General features: G+C 51.7%; 1 protein-coding gene across 22 annotated transcripts in view; it reads right to left on the reverse strand.

Moving 5' to 3' along the window:
• Positions 1 to 3,510: 3,510 nt before the first annotated feature.
• PFKFB4 (6-phosphofructo-2-kinase/fructose-2,6-biphosphatase 4) overlaps positions 3,511 to 22,192 on the reverse strand; it is a 42,544-nt gene continuing 23,862 nt past the window's right edge. For 4 of the 22 annotated variants that reach the window (XM_015445326.4, XM_045386287.3, XM_015445329.4 and 1 more), the window contains 9 exons: positions 21,892 to 21,948; positions 21,132 to 21,253; positions 18,579 to 18,786; positions 17,782 to 17,928; positions 11,309 to 11,413; positions 9,453 to 9,582; positions 9,289 to 9,351; positions 7,740 to 7,804; positions 3,511 to 5,641 (listed from right to left, as the gene is read on the reverse strand). In XM_015445326.4, the coding sequence (XP_015300812.3) occupies positions 5,582 to 5,641; positions 7,740 to 7,804; positions 9,289 to 9,351; positions 9,453 to 9,582; positions 11,309 to 11,413; positions 17,782 to 17,928; positions 18,579 to 18,786; positions 21,132 to 21,253; positions 21,892 to 21,948 (957 nt within the window). In that variant the 3' untranslated portion in view covers positions 3,511 to 5,581. Of the gene's footprint in view, positions 5,642 to 7,739; positions 7,805 to 9,288; positions 9,352 to 9,452; positions 9,583 to 10,624; positions 10,765 to 11,308; positions 11,414 to 17,327; positions 17,389 to 17,781; positions 17,929 to 18,578; positions 18,787 to 19,065; positions 19,088 to 20,303; positions 20,986 to 21,131; positions 21,254 to 21,891; positions 21,949 to 22,192 lie in introns of those variants that run through there. The other 18 variants (XM_074032052.1, XM_074032048.1, XM_074032047.1 and 15 more) reach the window with 14 other exon arrangements.

Here is a 22,192-nt window from a genome sequence, read left to right on the forward strand (position 1 = left end):
GGGTGCATAATAAGCACCATAGTCACTCTTCTCCATAGGTTAGGGATTCTAGTGGGAGACACTAGAGTTGAAATGGCTCCTTGATTGCTTTTTTTTTTTTTGAGACGGAGTCTCGCTCTGTCGCCCAGGCTGCAGTGTGGCGCAATCTTGGCTCACTGCAACCTCCAGCTTCCGGGTTCAAGCAATTCTCCTGCCTCAGCCTCCACTAGTAGCTGGGATTATAGGCATGTGCCACCAGGCCCAGCTAATTTTTTTGTATTTTTAGTAGAGACAGGGTTTCACCATGTTGGCCAGGCTGGTCTCAAACTCCTGACCTCAAATGATCCACCCACCTCGGCCTCCCGAAGTGCTGGGATTACAGGCGTGAGCCACCGCACCAAGCCGGCTCCTTGATTTCAATGCAGATACGAGGAGTCTGGGGTGCCAAGGGTCAAGCAGCAGTGCTGAGCTGCCAGAGGAGAGAGAGGAGCCGAGACTGGGAATGCAGGATTTACAGGTTATCGGAAAGGTCAGACCTGGAGGGATCTTTAGCAACCTGCAGGAATCTTTAGCAATAGGGGCCTGATCACCAGACCCCTAGCACCAAAATAGAGGGAGAGGCCAGAAAAGTCCCACTTATATAACAAGAGAGGGTGAAGTCCAACTGACAGAGACTCGTCTGCAACAGAGAGGAGACCCTCACCAATTTTCTAGATAAAAGTCAGTTTACAAACCCAGGGGCCCCTGAAGGAGGTGGGGCATGCACTCTTAAGGAGGGCCCTATAAAAACAGCACAGATTCATCCTGGCATTTTCCTCACAATCTCCCCAAAGAGACCTGTGGCCACAAGCCAGGTGTGGCAGATACTACTTGTGGTCTACGACAAAGCCATTTTTCACTTTTCTGGTTTTTGAGACAGAATCTCGCTCTGTCACTCACACTGGAGTGCAGTGGCACACTCATAGCTCACTGCAGCCTCAACTTACTGGGCTCAAGCAGTCCTCCCACCTCAGACTCCCGAGTAGCTGGGATTACAGGCACGAACCACCATGCCCAGCTAAGTTTTTGATTTTGTGTAGAGACAAGGTCTCATTACGCTGCCCAGGCTAATCTCAAATGATTACAGCTATGGGCCACTACACCCCACCTCATTTTTCACTTTTAATAAAATAGTTTTGCCGACACAGTGGTGCGTGCTTGTAATCCCAGCTACTCAGGAGGCTGAGGCAACAGGATCACTTGAAGCCATGAGTTCATAACCAGCCAGGGCTACAGAGCAAAATCCTGTTTTTATTTTTGCTTTTGAGAGAGGGTCTTATTTTGTCGCCCAGGTTGCAGTGGCGTGACCCTGGCTCACTGCAACCTCTAACTTCTGGGCTTAAGCAATTCTCTCGTCTCAGCCTCCCAAGTAGCTAGGACTGTAGATATGTGCCACCACACTTAGTCATTCGAAAATTTTTTTTGTAGAGATAGGATCTCATTATGTTCCCCAGGCTGGTCTCAAACTTCTGGGCTCACTCAACTCTCCCACCTCGGCCTCTTAAAGCACTGGGATTACAGGTGTGAACTATTGTGTTCGGTGCAAGACCCTGTTTTTACAAAAATAAAATAAAATAGTTTTGTTTAAACAATAGCATACCCAGAAATGATCAGTCTAAATCAAATATGGCAACACTCTTCTCTGCAAGTAAAAAATATTATATATATTTATAGATATAAATCCAATATTGCTGAAACGTACCTATGTCTTTGCAACAATATTTGATTCTATCCAAATATTATCTGATCCTTTCAAGTTCATTCCTGTTGGTGTAAGAAAAAATGAAAACAGTCAGGCACAGTGGCTCATACCTGTAATCACAGCATTTTGGGAGGCCGAGACAGGCAGATCACCTGAGGTTGGGAGTTCGAGTCAAGCCTGACCAACATGGAGAATCCCCGTCTCTACTAAAAATACAAAATTAGCCAGGCGTGGTGGCGCACACCTGTAATCCCAGCTACTTGGGAGGCTGAGGCAGGAAAATTGCTTGAACCCGGGATGGGGAGGTTGCAGTGAGCGGAGATGACGCCATTGCACTCCAGCCTCGGCAACAAGAGTGAAACTCTGTCTCAAAAAAAATAAAATAAAATACAAAACAAATATCCTGTGACCTTATATGATGGCTATTATTTCCCGGTAACCCAAAATGCTACTCAACACAATAATATAATTGCCCTTTCTAGGTTATAGTACAACACTGGACCTGAAGAAAAACTCCGATATTGTTATATTTCATTCCTTTTGTTGTTTTCTACTAATATCTTCAAAACCTTCTTCCAAAAGTGCTGAGAAGCCTCAAAGAGAGTCAGGTGTCCACCCTAGGAACTCAGTGCCAAGACACAGGTGAGGACCCCGAAGCTGTCCTCCAAGCTCTCATCAGGTGGAGCTTAGTCACCACCTGAATCCTGCAAAGCTGCCTCTCCCTCAGACCCCTTGGCATAGTTGGAGAAGGCAGAAACATAGCTGCTGGCCACCCAAACCACCCAGAAGCAGGCCAGCCACAGCCATCCTCTGCCCTGACACACTGGGAGGAGCACAGGTGGGCACCTGGCGATGCCCTGCCCCATCTTGTCCACAGAGGAGCCCCCTACAACCCACTTCCCGGAAAGCCAGCTGCAGGGCAGGAAGTATGGACAGCCCCATGACGTTCTGAGGTATGGGAAAAAGAACACCCTGCCCCTTGTCTCCACCTTCCCCACCCCAGACGCAGATGACAAAGAAAATACCAGAACAGGCTGGGCACAGTGGTTCACGCCTGTAATCCCAGCACTTTGGGAGGCGTAGGCGGGTGGATCACCTGAGGTCGGGAGTTCGAGACAAGCCTGACCAACATGGAAAAACCCTGTCTCCACTAAAAATGTAAAAATTAGCTGGGTGTGATGGCGCATGCCTGTAATCCCAGCTGTTCAGGGAGGCCAAGGCAGGAGAATCGCTTGAACCCGGGGCGGAGGTTGCAGTGAGGCGAGATTGTGCCATTGTACTCCAGCCTGGGCAACAAGAGAGAAACTCCGTCTCCAAAAATAAAAATTAAAAAAAAAAAGAAGAAGAAAATACCAAAACAGTGGTCAGCATGCCCTCACCCACAGCCTCATGTAGCCACTACATCCTCGACCCAGCCCCCAGGGACCCTTCCCCAAGAATGCCGCATTTGGAGCCCACATTCCTAGGGACCTCAGAATCCTTCCCTTAACAGTGCTCCACTCCAGCTTCACCGCCCCCTCCACATTTGCCTCTTGTTCAGGGACAACGGCCCCATACCCCAGGTCAGCCCAGGGAAGACTCAGGCCCCTGCCCACGTGTGCCAGGCCAGGGCTTACTCCAGGGCAGCACCATTCCTCTTCAGTGAGAGTGAACATGGGGGTGGAAGCTGAACCAAGGATCCCAACACAGACCTTCGAGGAAGACCACAGCACCAGGCATCGACAAAGCAGGCCAGAAAAAAAAAACACTTCACAAATGGAGAACTGGCTATCAAATACAACCTGAGATTATATTTTAAAAAGTATTTATTGCAAAGAATGCTGGACACAGTGTTGCATGTGGCTGAGATTCGATACCATCCATTCTGGGGAACTCGGGAAAATACCTGCAACATGGGCACACCAGCCCACATGGCCGAAATGTGGCAGCCAATCAGCCATGCCACAGCCCATGTGGAGACCATGCCAGGGCAGAGGCCGGGGGGCTGTCCCCACTCATGCCCTGATCCCTGGATGTCCCTCTGCCGTGTCCCCAGTCCTTGTAATGCATCCAGTCCAGCAGCTCCTAACTCCCCTCTGTACATAGAGAGAAAAGGCCTCGGTGGTCTCACCTCAGGTGACATCCAGAGGTACATGCACTGTTGCTGACCAAGGGGACCCACTATGGCTAACAATTGAGTGTGTCCAGGTGACAAAAGTCACCGAAACTCCAAAAGACACAGAAGCAAAGGCTGCAGTCCCCATGCCCCAAAGGGAGTGGCATGGTCCTTGGGCTGTGGGTCTAAAGGGTTTGGGGCTCTGACAGATGAGTGTGGAAGGAGGATCCTGCCCCTGCTCCGCCTTGGACATCTCTTAGGAGAGCAGCACACAAGGATGAGAGACCACCAGCCAGGGCCAGGGATGCTAACTTCTCTCAGGGGCAGGTGGCATCTGCAGGCTGCAAAGCCCTGGGAGGCTGGAAAGATGTGCTACGTTCCAGGCACAGGCCAGGTAAGGCTCCAGACACAAAGGACTTGGGATCCAGGGGCCTGGCTTCCCCAGAGTCCACCTGTGGACAGCAGGGCACCCGATTACCAGTCCAGACACTTTCTGACCCAGCACCACAACTTGCCAGCCAGTGTTTGCCAGCTGTAAACAGACTGCCCAGGCTGCCTCTCTGGGACCACAAGAACTCAGGGGCATGACAGACACTGGACTACACAAGGCCATTTTCACCAGACTCACATGCACATGAATGGAAAGCTGTGCTGCAGCTGGGAAAATCCTCCCTTGCCCAGGGACTGCCTATGGGTCTGCCTTCTCCCTTACTCAGGCCCACAGGCAGAAGTCAAAAAACACCAGAAAAGTTTTACAGGACCATACAAGTGTTTCTGAATCATTTATGGCAAATGCATGTCTCTGCCACCAGTGTACATTCCTGTGTGGACACAGGCAGCAACAGGTGAGAGGCCACCTCCCCATCGGCTGCCAGTGTTCACAGCCAGGGAAGGGGAGAGGGGGCGGCAGCCTCTCCCTCGAGCACTTCGGTGTGTGCACCAGGAAGGGAACTCGTATGCCTACCCTGTCTTGAGGTGGTTTTACTGTGAGAGCAGGCCTGAAGGGGCATCCCTGGCCACCAGCTCCCCTAAGCATACCTAAGTAGCCGGGTACATGCACAACAGGGTAGGGGCGACCACAACTGCCCCCCTGCCTGCACATTTCTGTGCATTGCAATGTGCCGAAGCAAGCGCATTGCTTCCATGAATGCCTGCAAATAAGGGTGACATGGATACAAGGGCCTGGCCAGTGGCTGCCTGGGAAGCATCTGCTGTGGTTGGGGCTCTAGTTCCTGGTGGGTAAGGATGGGAAGGGCTCTCCCTCTTACCAGAGGCAGCAGAAGCTCAGGGCCCCATGAACACCTGGCCTCTGGCTCAGGCAGTGGCCACAGAGAGGATGGTAGAGGCCCTGCGGAGAGTCACCAGGTCCACGCTGGGCAGCTGGGCCACAGTAGGAACATCACAGCAAGCACTTTCCTTTCACATTGTAGGGTTTCACACTTCACAAAGCCAACTGAGCTGGCGAGAGTGAACACCTAAGAGCTGCGCCGGAAGAACCTGGGGCTGGGCAACCTCCGCACAGCCCATGCAGATGCAGTCTGGTCAAGTGACTCTTAGCAGCAGGTCAGGAGCCATGCACAACCTTGTTGCCGACTGTCAACAAAGAGCCAGGTGCGCTGGGGCGGGGGTTCTGGGTTCCGCCAGCCATATGTGGCTTCAAGAATATCCCTGCATGGCACGGTGACTGTCACACACACTGGAGGGCCTGGAATGACCCCCTCTGCAGAGACCAGTGCCTGCCTAGTGGTCACAGTGGATGAACGTGGTCACTGGTGAGCAGGCACCGTGACAAGGGCTTCCTCTGGAGGTCTTGAGATGTCCACGTTCTGTACAATAAAAACACAGAGCGTTCACTCCATAGCAGGAATAGATGAGAGGCCTGCTGTCTACCTTCCTTATCACTGTGGCTCGTCAGGCTTCACATTCTCACTGTAGCAGCCTTGGCCGCAAGACTCTAGAACGCAAGCTTCCCTGAGAATGCATGGCCAAGAGCTTCGTGCCACACAGTGGGTGGACGGACAATAGAACAAAGGTGCGGTGGAGGATGCCACCACGTTTTCTGCTCCACTGCAGCCAGGTCAGGCAATACCCAAAGCAAGGCTGCTACCTCCTCCTATCTTAGGGCTGGGTCAATTGAGGAGGAATGCCTGGCTTGGGGATTTTATCCTCATTTTTGGGGCAGGGATGGGGTTCAGCTCCTGGGGGTGCCTCCATCCTGGTTTAAAGGGTGGGCACACAGGTGTCAGAGGTGCCCCAGAAGCCTAAGGGCATTTCCTGGTCTACAGCCTGGTCTGTCCCCTCAGAACTGGGGCACAGGGCCTCCTGAAGCCCTCAGCTATAGACAGCCCCCACCAACTTGCAGAGCTCAGTCCCATCCTTGGCCTGTCGGGCTCAGGGTGTCTCAGGCCTGAGGAACAGGGAATCTGAAACTTCCCTTAGATCTCTGAGGCTGTCTTATGTTCCCCCGAGCCTGGTGGCCCTCCTCCCAGCTGTGGGCCCTGGAACCATCACCTGCAGGAGCAGGTCACTGATGACCTGAGCTGCTGCCTTATGCAACATGACATGCCCAGATCTGCAGGGAGACATGGCCCCCATGGCCCATAGCCTGGGCTCATAGGACCGGCCCCTGGAATTGTAGGGGCAGGTATAATTCTTATTGCTGGGCAGGCTTCCTGAGGCACCCCTTTTCCACCACAGCCTGCCCCAACGGATGGGCTGGAAGGGAGCCATCAAGGAACCTGGGGTTAGTAGCAGTTTGCCTCTGAGAAGCACCCACCCATAGTGGGCCGAGTGACCGTCAGTCACACTATGGTGATGGACTGGCAGGGTCAGCTCCCAAGGGCTGCCAGGCCCAGGGGCCTCTCTTACCATCACTCTGTCAGCACTGGGGGCCCAGTGCCATCTGGGCCTTCCTTGGCCCAAAGGATGCCAGTTGGGAGGTGCCTTCCCCTGTGACTTGTGGGTACTAAATTGGGCCTGGGCTGAACTTGGCCAAGACATGCACGGACTCTCAGAGCAATGGGAAGAGAGGCCTGCAGGGTAACTGGTCCTGCTTGGGGGCAGTGGTGTTGGGAAGGGACAGGACACATCTACACAGCTATGCTATGAGGTCCAAGGCCAGATGTCCTGGTCCAGTTCAAGGCCTGCACCCTCAGCAGGGACCCAGAGCCGAAGCAGGCCCCATCATGGATGGCAATAGGCATCACTGAGGCCCAGGAGCCTTCTCCGTGCAATGGACTCCAGGAACTGGGACCAGGGCTCCCAGAAGTGTAGGTCCGACCCTTGGCCCCAATGGGAGAGGGAGCCACCATTGTAGAGGGACCCCACATGGGACCGAGTGGTTCTGAGCTACACTCTGAGGAGCTTCTACTTTCCACAAGGCACTTGGGGAGCACAGGTGGTGACTGCTCTTCTGGACCAAGGTCTCCACCCCATGCGGAGGCCCCTTCAGCATCTGCATGGCCCTTTCCCCAAAAGCGCATGATCCCATTTTAATTTTTAAAGGTGCTGTGGTTAGAAAAGGGGCTCATGAGGCCTCGGCTGCAGGGATGGGGAGTGGGAAGAGTAAGCCTCATTCTTAGCCTCCAGCCTCTTTCTCACTGAGCCCAAGGGCCCCCTTGACTTAGACCTCCAAGGAGCTGCTGGGGAGCCCTGTGGCTCCTCAGGTCCTGGGGGTCCAACCACACCCAAGCTCAGGCACTCCTGAGCCTGGTGGCTCAGCATCAGGGATTTCCCCATCGCCAGGGCAGGTGCCTTGGGAAGGGCTGATGCAGGCCCCACCCTGCTGATAGGACAACAGTCTTGGCAGAAGATTCAAGCTCCCTCTGGCAGGTGCCCCAGCTGGGCCTGGCCCTGGAGGATGTGCAGTCTGGACACCCCCACATCAGGAACACCCCACTACCCCAGCAGTGACCCCATTGCTACCTGAGGCCTGTCCCGGTGCGTGTTCACAGCGGCCACATTCAGGAATATGGACTCCACTTTACAACCTGCCAAAGGGAAGATGCAAATCCATCCCCACTCCTGAAAGGCAGCTGAGCCGCAGAAGCTAGAAACTTCTCTTGGAGGGGGGTTTGGGTGTGTGGAATGGAGCAGCCATCTCAGCCTCACTCTAGTTCTTCCACTTTAGGCAGCTCTGGGGAGCCCCGGGAGGAAGGACGAGACACCCTGCCAGACCCATACTTATCCATATATGGCGGCCCAGACAGGGCCACACAGAGGCCCCAGGCTCCCCAACCCCAGGGCCGAGAGGGATCGGGGGAGCAGCAGGCCTAAGGTGAGGTCACTGGCTCTCAAAGTCTTCAGGGCCCCCAAACCACCCACATCCCAACTCTACCATGCAAGTCCCAGTCAACCACGTGCCAGGTGCACAGTGCAATGGGTGATGAGGCCATTATCACACAGTGGAGTGACATCAGCTGCCACTGGGCTTCACAGCCATTCCCCCAAGAGCACCTGTGTTAAAGGTGAGGAGCTAAGACCTGAGAGATGAAGTTGCCTGAGGTCTCTGCTGGTATAGCAAGAGGCAGGGGTGGGACTCACACTGCCCTGCACCCAGAATAAAGTCCAGGCCCTGGGGACCATGGGGCCTTGTGGGGGTTTGGAAAAATCAGTAGAAAAGCCCCTCATGCAGGTAGGCAATGGGTAAGCAAAGTCACTGGGGAGGCCTTCTGTGTGGCCACATAAACTTTTTCACGACAAAGTTTTTTTTTTTTGAGACGGAGCCTCACTCTGTCGACCAGGCTGGAGTGTAGTGACGCGATATAGGCTCACTGCAAGCTCCGCCTCCCAGGTTCACGCCATTCTCCTGTCTCAGCCTCCTGAGTAGCTGTGACTACAGGCACCCGCCACCATGCCCGGCTAATTTTTTTGTATTTTTAGTAGAGACGGGGTTTTACCATGTTAGCCAGGATGGTCTCGATCTCCTGACCTTGTGATCCGCCCGCCTTGGCCTCCCAAAATGTTGGGATTACAGGCGTGAGCCACTGCGCCCGGCCCCACAACAAACTTTTTAAAGGCAAATTAGGGCTGGGGATGGTAGCTCATGACGGTAGCTCATGCCTGTAATCCCAGCACTTTGGGAGGCCAAGGTAGGTAGATTACCTAGGGTCAGGAGTTCGAGACCAGCCTGACAACATGGTGAAACCCTGTCTCTATTAAAAATACAAAAATTAGCTGGGTATGGCGGCAGGCGCCTGTAATCCCAGCTACTCGGGAGGCTGAGGCAAGAGAATCACTTGAACCCAGGAGGTGGAGGTTGCAGTGAGCCGAGATCACGCCATTGCACTGCAGCCTGGGTGACAGAGCAAGACTCCGTCTGAAAGAAGAAAAACATATTGGGAAAGGTAGTGGGGTAGTGGGTGAAGGAATGGGTTCCTAACACAATTTTCCAGGAATTTGGAGAAAATCATGGAACTGTGCAGAGATCCAAGGTCATGGCTACCCATGGTCAATGTTCAGGAAGCTTCCTTACCGTATGCCACAGGGGTCAGCTTCAGGACTGTGTGCAGTGGACACTTGAGGTAGGGCAGCTGTTCTGTAGACACAGAGGGGGATGGCTAGCACACCAGAAATGCCTGGTGACAGTGCCTACCTTCTCACACAACCCTCCCACCTCCCCCAGGGCATGGCCCGCACCTGCTGCCTTGTCGAGGAAGTAGGCCAGCAGGCAGCGCATCACAGCCTGGTGGCAGATGACTAGCACATTCTCTTGCCTCTCCAGCTCCATGATGACAGGCTCCAGTCTCTGGACCAGGTCCTCGTAGGACTGCAAGGGCAAGCAGAGAGGTGTCCCTCAGGCCCAGCTCCGGGGGAGGGACAGACACATCCCGGACACTGGGCCACCTACCACTCCTGCAGCTGCTCACCATTCTGGGAAGCTGTGACTGGGCCTCCTCCAGCCTAGCCTTCTGAGGGCATGGGGGTGGGCAGCTAAGGAAAGGGGCCACCTTTCCCATCTCAGGGCCAGGTTCTGGTAGGATTGAGAGTGCAGAGCTAGGCCTCAGGCTCCATCCCAGGGTCCACCTCAGTGCTCACCCATGGAGCTCTGCACTGAATCCTCAGCTATGGAATTAATGTGACTGGAGAAGACTCTGCCTGCTTCCAGCCCACAGCAAAGAGAGTGTACCAACAAAAGTGCAGGGGAAGAGAGCAAAGACCAGGAACTTTCTGGAGTGTGACTCATCAGAAACAGTTGGGGTCCCCAGGAACTATCCTCAGTCTACCTGCCCAGTATCTTCCTCCTATGCCTGCCACGATGTACGGTTTGGGCCCCTGCTGGGCCTCTCGACCTCGCAGGTTTAGATTTTCATCAGTTTCATCCTTCTGCACACAATGAGTGGTCCTTCAAAAATGGCCTCCAGCAGTCGGAATTGAATGTACCCCGAGCTTTGATTAGGAAGCAAGAATGACACACTGATTTGTGCCAGCTCCTGGTAGTTCTGAGAAAATCCTAGATCAGTTCTTTTGGTAACATGAATTTCTCAACCAATTCTCCTCCCTGTATTCTCAAGTTTGAGCAGCCAGCTGCTTTGTTTCTCCTGACCGTTATCTGGGTTAGTTCTAAATCTGAACTTGGCCTCACAACATGATGTGGGGAATAATTAATGTTTCCAAGAGCTATACTATCCTGAGGATGGTACAGTATAGGGGCCTGTGAGCCTAGTTTCTGGGTGGAGGTACTTCTACATGTGTACATATACGTGTACATATGTGTGTTGATGGGGGGTATTTTTATTTGGCCCCTGCCCCAGGCCACCTCCTGGAATTGGAAGGAAATGCCTCAGTCAAGGTGACCCTCAGTTTCTGACCTGGGGCTGGGGCTGACCTCTGTCAGAGAAGGTGACAAGTGCAGTGGCTTGTGGTAGCCAACTCATGTGTGGAAGGTCTCCCCGGGTCTGGTGCCAGGGCTGGGGGTGGTGCCTGGAGCCACAGGGAGGATGGGCTCAGCCTGTGACAAAAGGAAGCATCCAAAGGAAGGGTGAGGCCCGAGACAGGGACGCGAATGAGCTGAGACCCAAGTCCCAGGTCTGCCATGGTCTCCCCAACTCCCCAGCCATTTGAGCACCCTGGTAAGGGCCGACAACTCCCTGGGAAAGGAGCTGGCCTGGGAATTCCAGGGGACAGCTCACTGTCTATAGGGGTCCCAGGAAAGCCTAACCCCACAGACCCCCCACCTCAGGCCCTGCCCTTCCGAATTCTCCACCCCTGGGAAGGGGAAAGACAAGAATGGAGAGCAGGGAGCCAAAGGTCTCCGGGTTGAAGGTCTGCCCTACACGGTACTGCCCACCCCACACCTGAGGAAGGGACTAAGGCCTGGGCCGCACAGCTGGGAAGGGGTGGAAATGAACCACACACCCAGGCTGGCCTGCCTCTGAGACCAGGCCCCTTCTGCTACCCCCGCAGCCCCTGTAGAGCCCCATAGGCCCTCAGCCACAGGTGGTACTCCCAGGCGGGCGGTAGGTGGCTGGGACTAAGCCCCAAATCCCACGTACCTCCCCTTTAGGGTACCGGTACCGGTACTTGTCCTGGTCCCGCAGGGCGAACTCCAGTGGATAATTATCCTGAATTTCCTCATAGGTCATTTCCTCACAGACGCCCTAGGGAGATACCACAGTCATCACACCTCCTACAATGCCTAGAAGACAAGCCTTGGGGGTGTTTGGGGTGAGGCAGCATCAAGCAGAGGAGACCAAATTCATGGGCATTTCCTGGGCAAAGGGAACAGAAACCTGTCCAGGGAAGGGAGGCCCTCTAGGAACACTGATCATTGGTGGTTCCTTGTTTGTAAAAAGCTACCAGGACAGCCTTGTCCACCTATCCATCACCCATCCAATACATACAGAGATGCTATGTGTTTTTTCTTTTCTGTGCTGTGAAAATACTTCTCGTGAGTATAGGTTGTTATGCAAACTATGAAGGAAAACTTCACTTGTGTTATTTGGGATACACACACACACACACATACACACACACAGCATAGATCATCTTCTACAAATGCCATTAAAAAAAAAAAAACAAAAAAAAGCTGACCGGGCATGATGGCTCATGCCTGTAATCCCAGCACTTTGGGAGGCTGAGGAGGTCAGGAGTTCAAGATCAGCCTGGCCAACATGGTGGAGGAGGCAGTGGTTGCAGTGAGTTGAGATTGGGCCACTGCACTCCAGCCTGGGCAACAGAGAGACTCCCTCTCAAAAAAAAAAAAAAGAAAAGTTGGTTGGGCATGTAATCCCAGCACTTTGGGAGGCCGAAGCAGGTGGATCACCTGAGATCAGGAGTTCAAGGCCAGCATGGTCAACATGATGAATCCCCATCTCTACTAAAAATACAAAAACTAGTCAGGTGTGGTGGCGCACGCCTATAGGCAGGAGAATCACACGTACCCAGGAGGTGGAGATTGCAGTGAGCCGAGATCGCACCACTGCACTCCAGCCTGGGGCAGAGAGTGAGACTCTCTCAAAAAAAAAAAAAAAAGATGGGGACATATTGTATTAGAGTGGGTCCTAAATTCAATCATTGGTGTCCTTTTAAGAACGCCATGTAGGCCAGGTGCGGTGGCTCATGCCTGCAACCCCAGCACTCTGGGAGGCTGAGGCGGGTGGATCATAAGGTCAGGAGTCTGAGACCAGCCTGGCCAATATGATGAAACCCCGTCTCCACTAAAAAAATACAAAAATTAGCTGGGTGTGGTGGCACACATCTATAGTCCCAGCTAGTTGGGAGGCTGAGGCAGAAGAATCTCTTGAACCTGGGAGGCAGAGGTTGCAGTGAGCTGAGATCGTGCCACTGCACTCCAGCCTGGGCAACAGAGTGAGACTCCGTCTCAAAAAAAAAAAAAAAAAAAAAAAAAAAGAATGCCATGTGAAGGCACGGACAGACACACATAGGGAAGAAAGCCATGTGACGACAGCCAGCGGACAGAGGTGGGATTGGAATGATGAGGCTATGAGCCAAGAAATACCAAGGATTGCTGACAACAACTGGAAACTAGGAAGAGATGAGGAAGGTTCTTTATTAGCACCTTCAGAGGGAGCACAGCCCTGCTGAGGCCTTCATTTCAGACTTCCAGCCTCCAGAATTGTGAGAGAATCAATTCATGTCATTTTAAGCCACTCATCTGTAGTGCTTTGTTACAGCAGCCCTAGTAAACTAATACATACTTTTTTTTATATTTAGTGGTTCTTTTGTTTTGTTTCATTTTGTTTTTTGAGACAGTCTTACTCCGTCACCCAGACTGGAGTCCAGTGGTGTGATCTTGGCTCACTGCAGCCTCAAACTTCCCAGGCTCAGGTGATCCTCTCACCTCAGCCTCCCAAGTAGCTGGGACTACAGGCGTGCACCACCACACTTGAATACTAACACGTATTTTGGTACCAGGAAGTGAAGTGCTGCTGGCTGCTGTAATAAAGAACTAAAAATGTGGAAGTGGTTATGAAATTGGATAGTGGGTAGAGGCTGGAAGAATTTTGTGGTGCACGATAAAAAGCTTAGACTGTCTTAAAGAGACTGTTAGTAGAAATTTAGACATGAAAGATTATTCTGGTGAAGGCACAGAAGGAAGTGAAGAGGAAGACAGAGAAAGCTTCCATCTTATTTTTTTTTTTTGAGACAGGGTCTCGCTCTGTTGCCCAGGTTGGAGTGCAGTGGTGCAATCTCAGCTCACTGCAACCTCCGCCTCCTGGGTTCAAACAATTCTCCTGCCTCAGCCTCCTGAGTGCTGGGATTACAGGCAGAGGCCACCATGGCTGGCTAATTTTTTGTATTTTTAGAAGAGACGGGGTTTTGTCATGTTGACCAGGCTGGTCTCGAACTCCTGGCCTCAAGTGATCTGCCCGCCTCAGCCTCCCAAAGTGCTGGAATTGCAGGCATGAGCCACTGCGCCTGGCCTATGCTCTTTATTCTAAAGAAAATGATACAAAAATGTTAAAAATAAAAGGGAAAAAAATAAAATAAAAAAATATGGACAGGTTGGGCATGGTGGTTCATGCCTGTAATCTCAGCACTTTGGGAGGCCAAGGAAGGAGGATCGCTTGAGCCCAGGAGTTCAAGACCACCCTGGGCAACATAGCAAGACCACATCTCTAAAAATTTTTTAAATTTAGGACAGGTGCAGTGGCTCACGCCTGTAATACTAGCAATTTGAGAGGCCAAGGTGGGATCACCTGAGGTCAGGAGTTTGAGACCAGCCTGACCAACATGGAGAAACCTCATCTCTGCTAAAAATACAAAATTAGCCAGGCTTGGTGGCTCATTCCTGTAATCCCAGCTACTCAGGAGGCTGAGGCAGGAGAATCACTTGAAACTGGGAGGCAGAAATTTTTTTTTTTTTTTAATTTTGAGAGGGAGTTTTGCTCTTGTTGCCCAGGCTGGAGTGCAGTGGCAGGATCTTGGCTCACCACAACCTCCACCTCCTGGGTCTCGAACTCCCGAGCTCAGGTGATCTGCCCACTGTGGCCTCCCAAAGTGCTGGGATTACAGGCATAAGCCACCACACCTGGCCAAAAAAATTTTTTTTTCTTAATTTAGCTGGGCACAGTGATGTGCGCCTGTAGTCCTAGCTACTTGGGAGGCTGAGGTAGGAGGATTACTTGAACTTGGGAGGTCAAGGCTGCAGTGAACTGTGATGGTGCCATAGAGCTCCAGCCAGGACAACAGAGCAAGACTCTGTCGCTAAAAAAAAAAAAAAAGAAAAAGAAAAAATTATATGGACAGAAAGCAGGAATAACAAATCAAAACCACAATGCAATACCACACCCATTAGGATGGCTACTATTTAAAAAGAAAAGAAAAGAAAACAACAAGTGTTGACGAGGATGTGGAGAAATTGGAACTCGTGTACACTTCTGGTAGAAATGTAAAATGATGCAGCTGCTATGGGAAACAGTACAGCAGTTCCTCAAAAAAATAAAAGCAGATGCCGGGCACGGTGGCTCATGCCTGTAATCCCAGCACTTTGGAAGGCTGAGGCAGGTGGATCGCCTGAGGTCAGGAATTTGAGACCAGTCTGACCAACATGTGAAACCCTGTTGCTACTAAAAATACAAAAAAATTAGCTAGGCGTGGTGGTGTGCGCCTACAATCCCAGCTACTCGGGAGGCTGAGGCAGGGGAATTGCCTGAACCAGGGAGGTGGAGGTTGCAGTGAGCTGAGATCGCGCCTTGCCCTCCAGCCTGGGTGACACAGCAAGACTCCGTTTCAAAAATAAATAAATAAATAAAATAAAAATAAAAACAGAATTACCATAGGATCTGGCAATTTTACTTCTAGGTCTATACCAAAAACAACTGAATTGAGAGCAGGGTCTCAAAGAGACATTTGTATCCATATTCATAGCTGCATTATCCACAATAGCTAAAAAGTGGAAGCTGTCCAAGTGTCCATTGGCAGATGAATGGATACAGGAAATGTGGTATACAATAGAATCTTATTCTGCCTTAAAAAGGAAGAAAATTCTTCAGGTTGGGTGTGGTGATTCACACTTGTAATCTGAGCACTTTGGGAGGCCAAGGTGGTAGAATCGCTTGAGGCTAGGAGTTTGGGACCAGCCTGGGCAACATAGCGAGCCTCCCTTCTCTACAAAAAATAAAAGAATTAGCTAGGCATCGTGGTGTACACTTGCTAGTCCCAGCTACAAAGGAGGCTAAGACAAGAGAATCATTGAGTCTAGGAGTTTGAGGCTGCAGTGATTGCTGCATTGCACTGTAGCCTGGGTGACAGAGTGAGATGCTGTCTTGAAAAAAAAAGGGGGAAGGAAACTCTTGTGCAAGCTGCAACCTGGATGAACCTTGAGGATGTTACGCTAACTGAAGTAACCAGTTACAAAAAGACAAATACTATATGATTTCACTTACATGAGGTGTATAAAGTAGTCAAAGTCATAAAGACAAAGTGGTTGCCAGGGGCTGGGAGTAGCAAATAGAGTTATTGTTTTTCTTTTTTAAATTTTTTTAGAGATGGGGTCTCATATGTTGCCCAGGCTGGAGTGCAAGGGCCATTGGTGAATGCAATCATAGCACACTACAGCCTCAAACTCATGGGCTCAAGCAATCCTCCCACCTGAGCCTCCCAAGTACCTGGGACTACAGGTATGAACCAACACATCTGGCTTGAGTTATTGTTCAATGGGTACAGAGTTTCTGTTTTACAAGATTAAAAGAGTTCTGCAGATGCATGGTGGTGATGGTTGCGTAACATTGTAAATATACTTCATAGCCCTGAAATGTACACTTCAAAACAGCTATGATGATAAATTTTATGTTATGTGTATTTTACTACAGTAAAAAAAAAAAAAATGGAAAAACAAAAGCAGGGGTGGTAATATTCAGATTAGTCAAAGTATATATCCACAGCAAAACTTTTCATATTGAAATGGGAACCACCCATAATACAGACCAAGCCACGATGGAGCAACTGGTACCAGATTTGCTCTGGCCCCAACAAAAACAACTATTATTTAAAAAAGGACAAAATGGCAGGGTGCCGTGGCTCACACCTGTAATCCCAGCACTTTGGGAGGTCGAGGCGGGTGGATCGCCTGAGGTCGGGAGTTCAAGACCAGCCTGGCCAATGTGGTGAAACCTTGTCTCTACTAAAAATACAAAATTTAGCTGGTGTGGTGGCGGGTGCCTGTAATCCCAGCTACTCTGGAGGCGGAGGCACGAGAATCACTTGAACCCGGGAGGCGAAGGTGGCAGTGAGCCGAGATCGTGCCATTGCACTCCAGCCTGGACAACAAGAGCAAACCTCCGTCTCAAATAAATAAATAAATAAATAAAAGGACAAATCAAACAACTGTTTTTAGACACAAGACTAGGCAGGACTGTGATCCTTGAGAAAAGGGAAGCAAGCGGAGGGGAAGAGGCAGCAGCTTACTGCCCAGAGGCACTTCCTGGACTTCAGAGCCAAGCACCATGAAGAAATAATGAAAGATTCAAGAAAGGAAAAAAGTGGAATTCCCGGAGCTTTGAAACACCACATCTGATATGAAAAGTTCACTGGATGGGTTTAATAAAAATGCAGAAGTAGCCGGGCGCAGTGGCTCACGCCTGTAATTCCAGCACTTTGGGAGGCTGAGGCGGGCAGATCACAAGGTCAGGAGATCGAGACCACGGTGAAACCCCGTCTCTACTAAAAAATACAAAAAATTAGCCGGGCGCGGTTGTGGGTGCCTGTAGTCCCAGCTACTCGGGAGGCTGAGCCAGGAGAATGGTGGGAACCCGGGAGGCGGAGCTTGCAGTGAGCTGAGATCCGGCCACTGCACTCCAGCCTGGGCGACAGAGCGAGACTCCGTCTCAAAAAAAAAAAAAAAATAAAAATAAATAAATAAATAAATAAATAAATAAATAAATAAAAATGCAGAAGTAAAGACAAGTGAACTAAAGCTCGGAAGGAAAAAAAGACTGAGAAAAAATGAACAGAAGAAAGAAAAAAACCAGAAGTTCAGTGACCTATGGGATGATACTGGACAGTTGGCCAGGTTGGAGTCAAACTCCTGACTTCAGGTGATGAGCCCACCTCAGCTTCCCAAAGTGCTAGGATTGCAGGCGTGAGCCACCGCTCCGGGCCAGAACAGCATCTTTAAAGAGACAAAGGCCGTGCTGGTTCACCTCATTTGTGTCTCCAGATCCCTGGCAGGTTGGCTATGGCTGACTGCAGCTACCAAGCTCCCCTGGCCGCTGATTTCTTGTTGAGCTAGACCATGAGGAACCCTAGCAGGAGGCCACAGGGAGGGAGGAGAGTAAGGTTGAGGTGTCAATTCCCAGGCTCACTCCTGAGAATGGTCTAGGGCTCACCCAAGGTCCCATCCTGTTAGGCTGCCCTTTCCTCTCTGCTCCCAGCCCCTAGGTTCCTGTATCCTTTCTCTCTCCTCTCCTTTGCCCAAGGGGAGCAATGGTCACTGTTGTTACAATGCGATGCATCGGCCCTGCGGTGTCCGGGAAGCAGACAGGGAGGGAGGGACGGTAACTACCGCGTCAATCTCGTTGAGGACCTTCCACTGTTCATAGGGCACACCTAGCGCCTCAGCCGTCTGGATTGTCCTCTTCATCTGGCTTGTCCAGACCTTCAGATCCTTGATATTCTGGTCACTGATGAACTGGGCCAGACTCTTGGCAAACTGAAATACATCATAAGCAAACTCAGACCCACAGGTCCTGGGATGCCCTTAAAGCATCCCACAGCCGCAGGGTTCATGAGATCATCCTCACCTTGAACGCTCACTACAGGTTTGGTAAAAAGCATGAACTAACTTGTCAATGACACACATGCTGACACACAAGAACACAGTGCTGTTCTTGTCCACCCTCCCAGACCCTGAGCACAGTAGCGCAGTTCCAGCTGTGACTCATCAGGGCCACTGTCTCCCCACAACCAGGTGCCCTGTGCTTCGTGACCACTGAGGTCTCACTATCTCCCCTGGACTGCGACACAGCCATCTGCTACACTGTATGGACTCAAGTCGCTCCAAGGGTGGCATGCCTCTGACAAAAGGGGCTCAGCGAGTGACAGTTCACACGGACACCAGAGATTTGCCTGTTGCTTGGTGACCTTCCTTACATGATGGGAAGATTCTAGGCTGAATGAAGGTCATTCACCTCGACTGCACATTAAAAGAATGGAAGCCCCACCCCCAAAAAATACAAATAAAAAATAAAGAAAAAAAAAAGAATGGGAGCCCAGCCCCAGCACACACACACATGCATAAACCTAGCCATGCAGAGGTACAAATGCAGGCCCATGTGCACACGCAGGCACACATGCACTGACCTCCCTGCCCCGGGGGGACAGTCCTGGGTCCCCGCCAATCCGGCCCTTGAGGTTGAGCTCACTCTCCCCGTGCCGGCAGAGGTAGATGGAGCGGGGGGTCACGTGGATGTTCATGAGGTAATATACGATGCGGCTCTGGATGTGGTCAGCTACACGGTTCACCACGTAGCTCTGACCCACATCCATGATCTTGATATAGGACAGGTCCCTGTCCACAGAGAAGGTAGAAAGAAGCCTGTGAGTGTGGCCAGGGTCCTCACAGAGCACGTCTGACCAGCCACAGAGTCGCTGCGAGGCCTTGCACCTCTGACCACCAGAGATTACAACCCTCAGGACCGTCAGCTGGTGTGCAAGTGATGGGGGTGAGGCGGGAGCAACACAGTGAGTTTGACGCACAGGCAAACCCTGTGGGAGACAGGAGATGGGAGGTGCTCATCACTCATCATGCTTCCCAAAGGTGACATCCAAAGTTGGGGGTCCGCCATACCACATCATGACTTTCTCCACTGCTCATGTGTCCCTGGGGCCCCTCTGGCCTACCTCCGAGTTCTCAACACACTGTCTGTAAGTTGAACCAAGAGACAGGTTTCCCCAGGGTTGTTGACTTGAGAGTAGCTGGCAAACGCTCCACGCCCCCACTCTTCCTGGCCAGCCATCCAAGGACCTGGCCTTTCCTTCCCGTGACCTCCTCCCACTACAGCCCAGTCCAGGTCATCCAAGTGTGCTGAGCAGCTGCCACACCCCACCCTGGGCAGCTGGTAGACGAGACAAGAAGCACAGGAGGATGGTGCCGGTGGTGGCAGCCGATAAGTCCAGCTCAGCCACTTTCCGTGCTCTGGATCCGTATGGCACTGCAGCTTGGACAGCACACTGATCAGTCTCTGTGGGGGTGCAGGGTGTGGGGGTGCACGGTGGGCTCTGGTTCAGGCTGAGAGTCCTCTGGATATTCTCAGTTGAGCTCTCACTGTCTGGACCTTGAGACCTTGGTTTGGGGGTGTCGTGATGACACCACCATAAAAGCAAGAGCAATGCTTACTGACAAACCACCACTCCAGACAAATGGATCACACCATAGAACCATGAAAAGAAATGCTGTGTGGGGGAACCATGAAAGCCACAGAGAGACCCAGGCGGCAGAGGCCATTCAGCTCAGGCCCAGCCTGGGCTGGCTCCAGAACCCAGCTGAGGACACTGCTCTATGCACACCCCAAAAGCATTCATCTCAGAGTTGCTTATGTTTCTTGGTTTATGTGCATCCTTTTTTTGTTTTTGAGACAGGGTCTCACTCTGTCACCTAGGCTGGAGTGCAGTGGTGCAATCACAACTCACTGCAGCCTTGACCTCCCTGGGGTTAGGTGATTCTCCCACCTCAGCCTCCTGAGTAGCTGGGACAACAGGGGTGCGCCACCACGCCAGGCTAATTTTTTTTTTTTGAGACAGAGTCTCGCTCTGTCGCCCAGGCTGGAGTGCAGTGGCGTGATCTCGGCTCACTGCAAGCTCCACCTCCCGGGTTCACGCCATTCTTCTGCCTCAGCCTCCCGAGTAGCTGGGACTACAGGTGCCCGCCACCACGCCCAGCTAATTTGTTTGTATTTTTAGTAGAGACGGGGTTTCACTGTGTTAGCCAGGATGGTCTCGACCTCCTGACCTTGTGATCCACCCACCTCGGCCTCCCAAAGTGCTGGGATTACAGGCGTGAGCCACCGTGCCCGGCTGCCAGGCTAATTTTTGTATTTTTTGTAGAGATAGGGTTTCACCATGTTGCCCAGGCTGGTATCAAAATCCTGGGATTAAGGAATCCTCCCGCCTCATCCTCCCAAAGTGCTAGGATTACAGGCATGAGCCACTCTGCCTAGCCTGTATTACAGATGCTTATAGAATTATAGAACCCAAGCACAAGTTTGTATTCCAGCCTTTTCACTGAATGCAGTGTTATATTTTCCCATGTCTCTCCACAATGACGAGTTATAATGATGACTGTAATACTTCACCAAGTATTACATTCTGTGATGTAATACTTCACATTATTATTTACCCAGCCCACTGCCCCATGTGTTCTGTAAGACAGGATTTGGTAAACTATGGCCAGACAGTCAAATTCAGTTGCGGGCTGTTTTTATCAAGTTTTACTGGAACACAGCTATACCCATTGATTTACATATCATCTATGTTTCATTTGTACTGTGACAGCAGAGCAAGTGCCTGCAACAGAGGCTGTACATCCTCCAAGGTCTAAATACAATATTTACTTTCTGATCTTTGACAGAAAATATTTGCCAACCCCTGCTTTAAGACCCCCTGCATAGAAATTCGGCTTGATTTCATGATGGAATAGTATAAAATCCTGACTCGCAGAGTTTCGGATGAGGTAGCAGGTGTTCTGCAAGTCACCTCTGGCCAAAAATTTCTGCCCCAAGGAAATAAACAAGAAAATCAGACCATCTCTGCTTTTTGGTCCCCCAGCCACCACCATGGGGAGCCACAGGAGGCAACCAAGTATGACCCCTGCTGCCCGCCATGGCAGCTGCAGGGCCCGGCGCTGCCCTGACTCACCTATCCAGGTCCTCATCTAGCGACTCGTAGGAGTTCTCATAGCACTCAATGCGCCTCATGAAGTCCTCGGTAGCCTCGTCACTGTCGCGGTTAACATAGTCAGGGCTGCCCAGTTTCACTTGCTGCCGGAGCCAGGCACAGAGCAAGGACATACCAGGGTCAGAAGCCAGGCGGGGCCAGAGACCAAGGAGACTGCGGTGCAGGGGGCTGGAGGAGGTTGGGCCAGAGACCAGGGCGGGGACCTGAGGCTGGAAGCTGAGGTTGGGGGCTGGTCCAGCAGCTCCCTGGTCTGAGTTCTCATATGAGTGCAGAGAGGATATCACTAAGGGTCCAGGGATTGAAGTCCCTCATCCTTGTGGGTACGGGGGAGGCCTAGAGGCCTTTCCCCACCCTGAACTCTCATTTCCCCAGACCCAGATGGCCATTCCTGAGATAAACTGGGGGAGGAGAAGGGAAGAATGAGTCTTTCTTTCTCTGAAATATAAAACATGCCCCTCACCCACCCTCCCACCCCTGCTGAAGGTGCTCTCCTAGTGTCCAGGTGGTTACGATGGGGAGGAGGGGTGAGTGAATGTCCACCAGCCACCCAGCCTTCCACACAGTGGTCCACAGAGTGCAAGGCTCACCTGACCCAGCATTTGATGTTACACTGCCTCCCTACCCCCCGCAAGGTTCAAGATCAAATTAAGATTAGCCAAAACCTGAAAAGGGATGTCCCTGTCACACACGACCTTCTGACAAGGTCAGATGCACCACTCACCACGATGTTGGCAGCTATGACCTCAGGATCCACACAGATGGACTCGACAAAAAAGGTCTGCGGCAGGACCAGAAGCGCCGGGATGGTGGGAGGGAGGAACACGGACATGTTCAGGGCCTCCTGCCTTGCTCGGAGCTCTCCATCCCCCGAGGCCCATGCTGACCAGCAGCCAGGCCCTGAAACCCTGCTTCAGGGGGCTGGAGGCAGGGTCAAGGAGTCCGGAGCTAAAGCAGGTGCTGCCCTATCCTAGACTCTCCCACCAAAACCCCCTTCCCTCTGGAAAGCAAACCCCAGGTGGAGA

The sequence above is a fragment of the Macaca fascicularis genome, chromosome 2 (assembly GCF_037993035.2).
Source record: "Macaca fascicularis isolate 582-1 chromosome 2, T2T-MFA8v1.1".
Classification (NCBI taxonomy): Eukaryota; Metazoa; Chordata; class Mammalia; order Primates; family Cercopithecidae; genus Macaca; species Macaca fascicularis.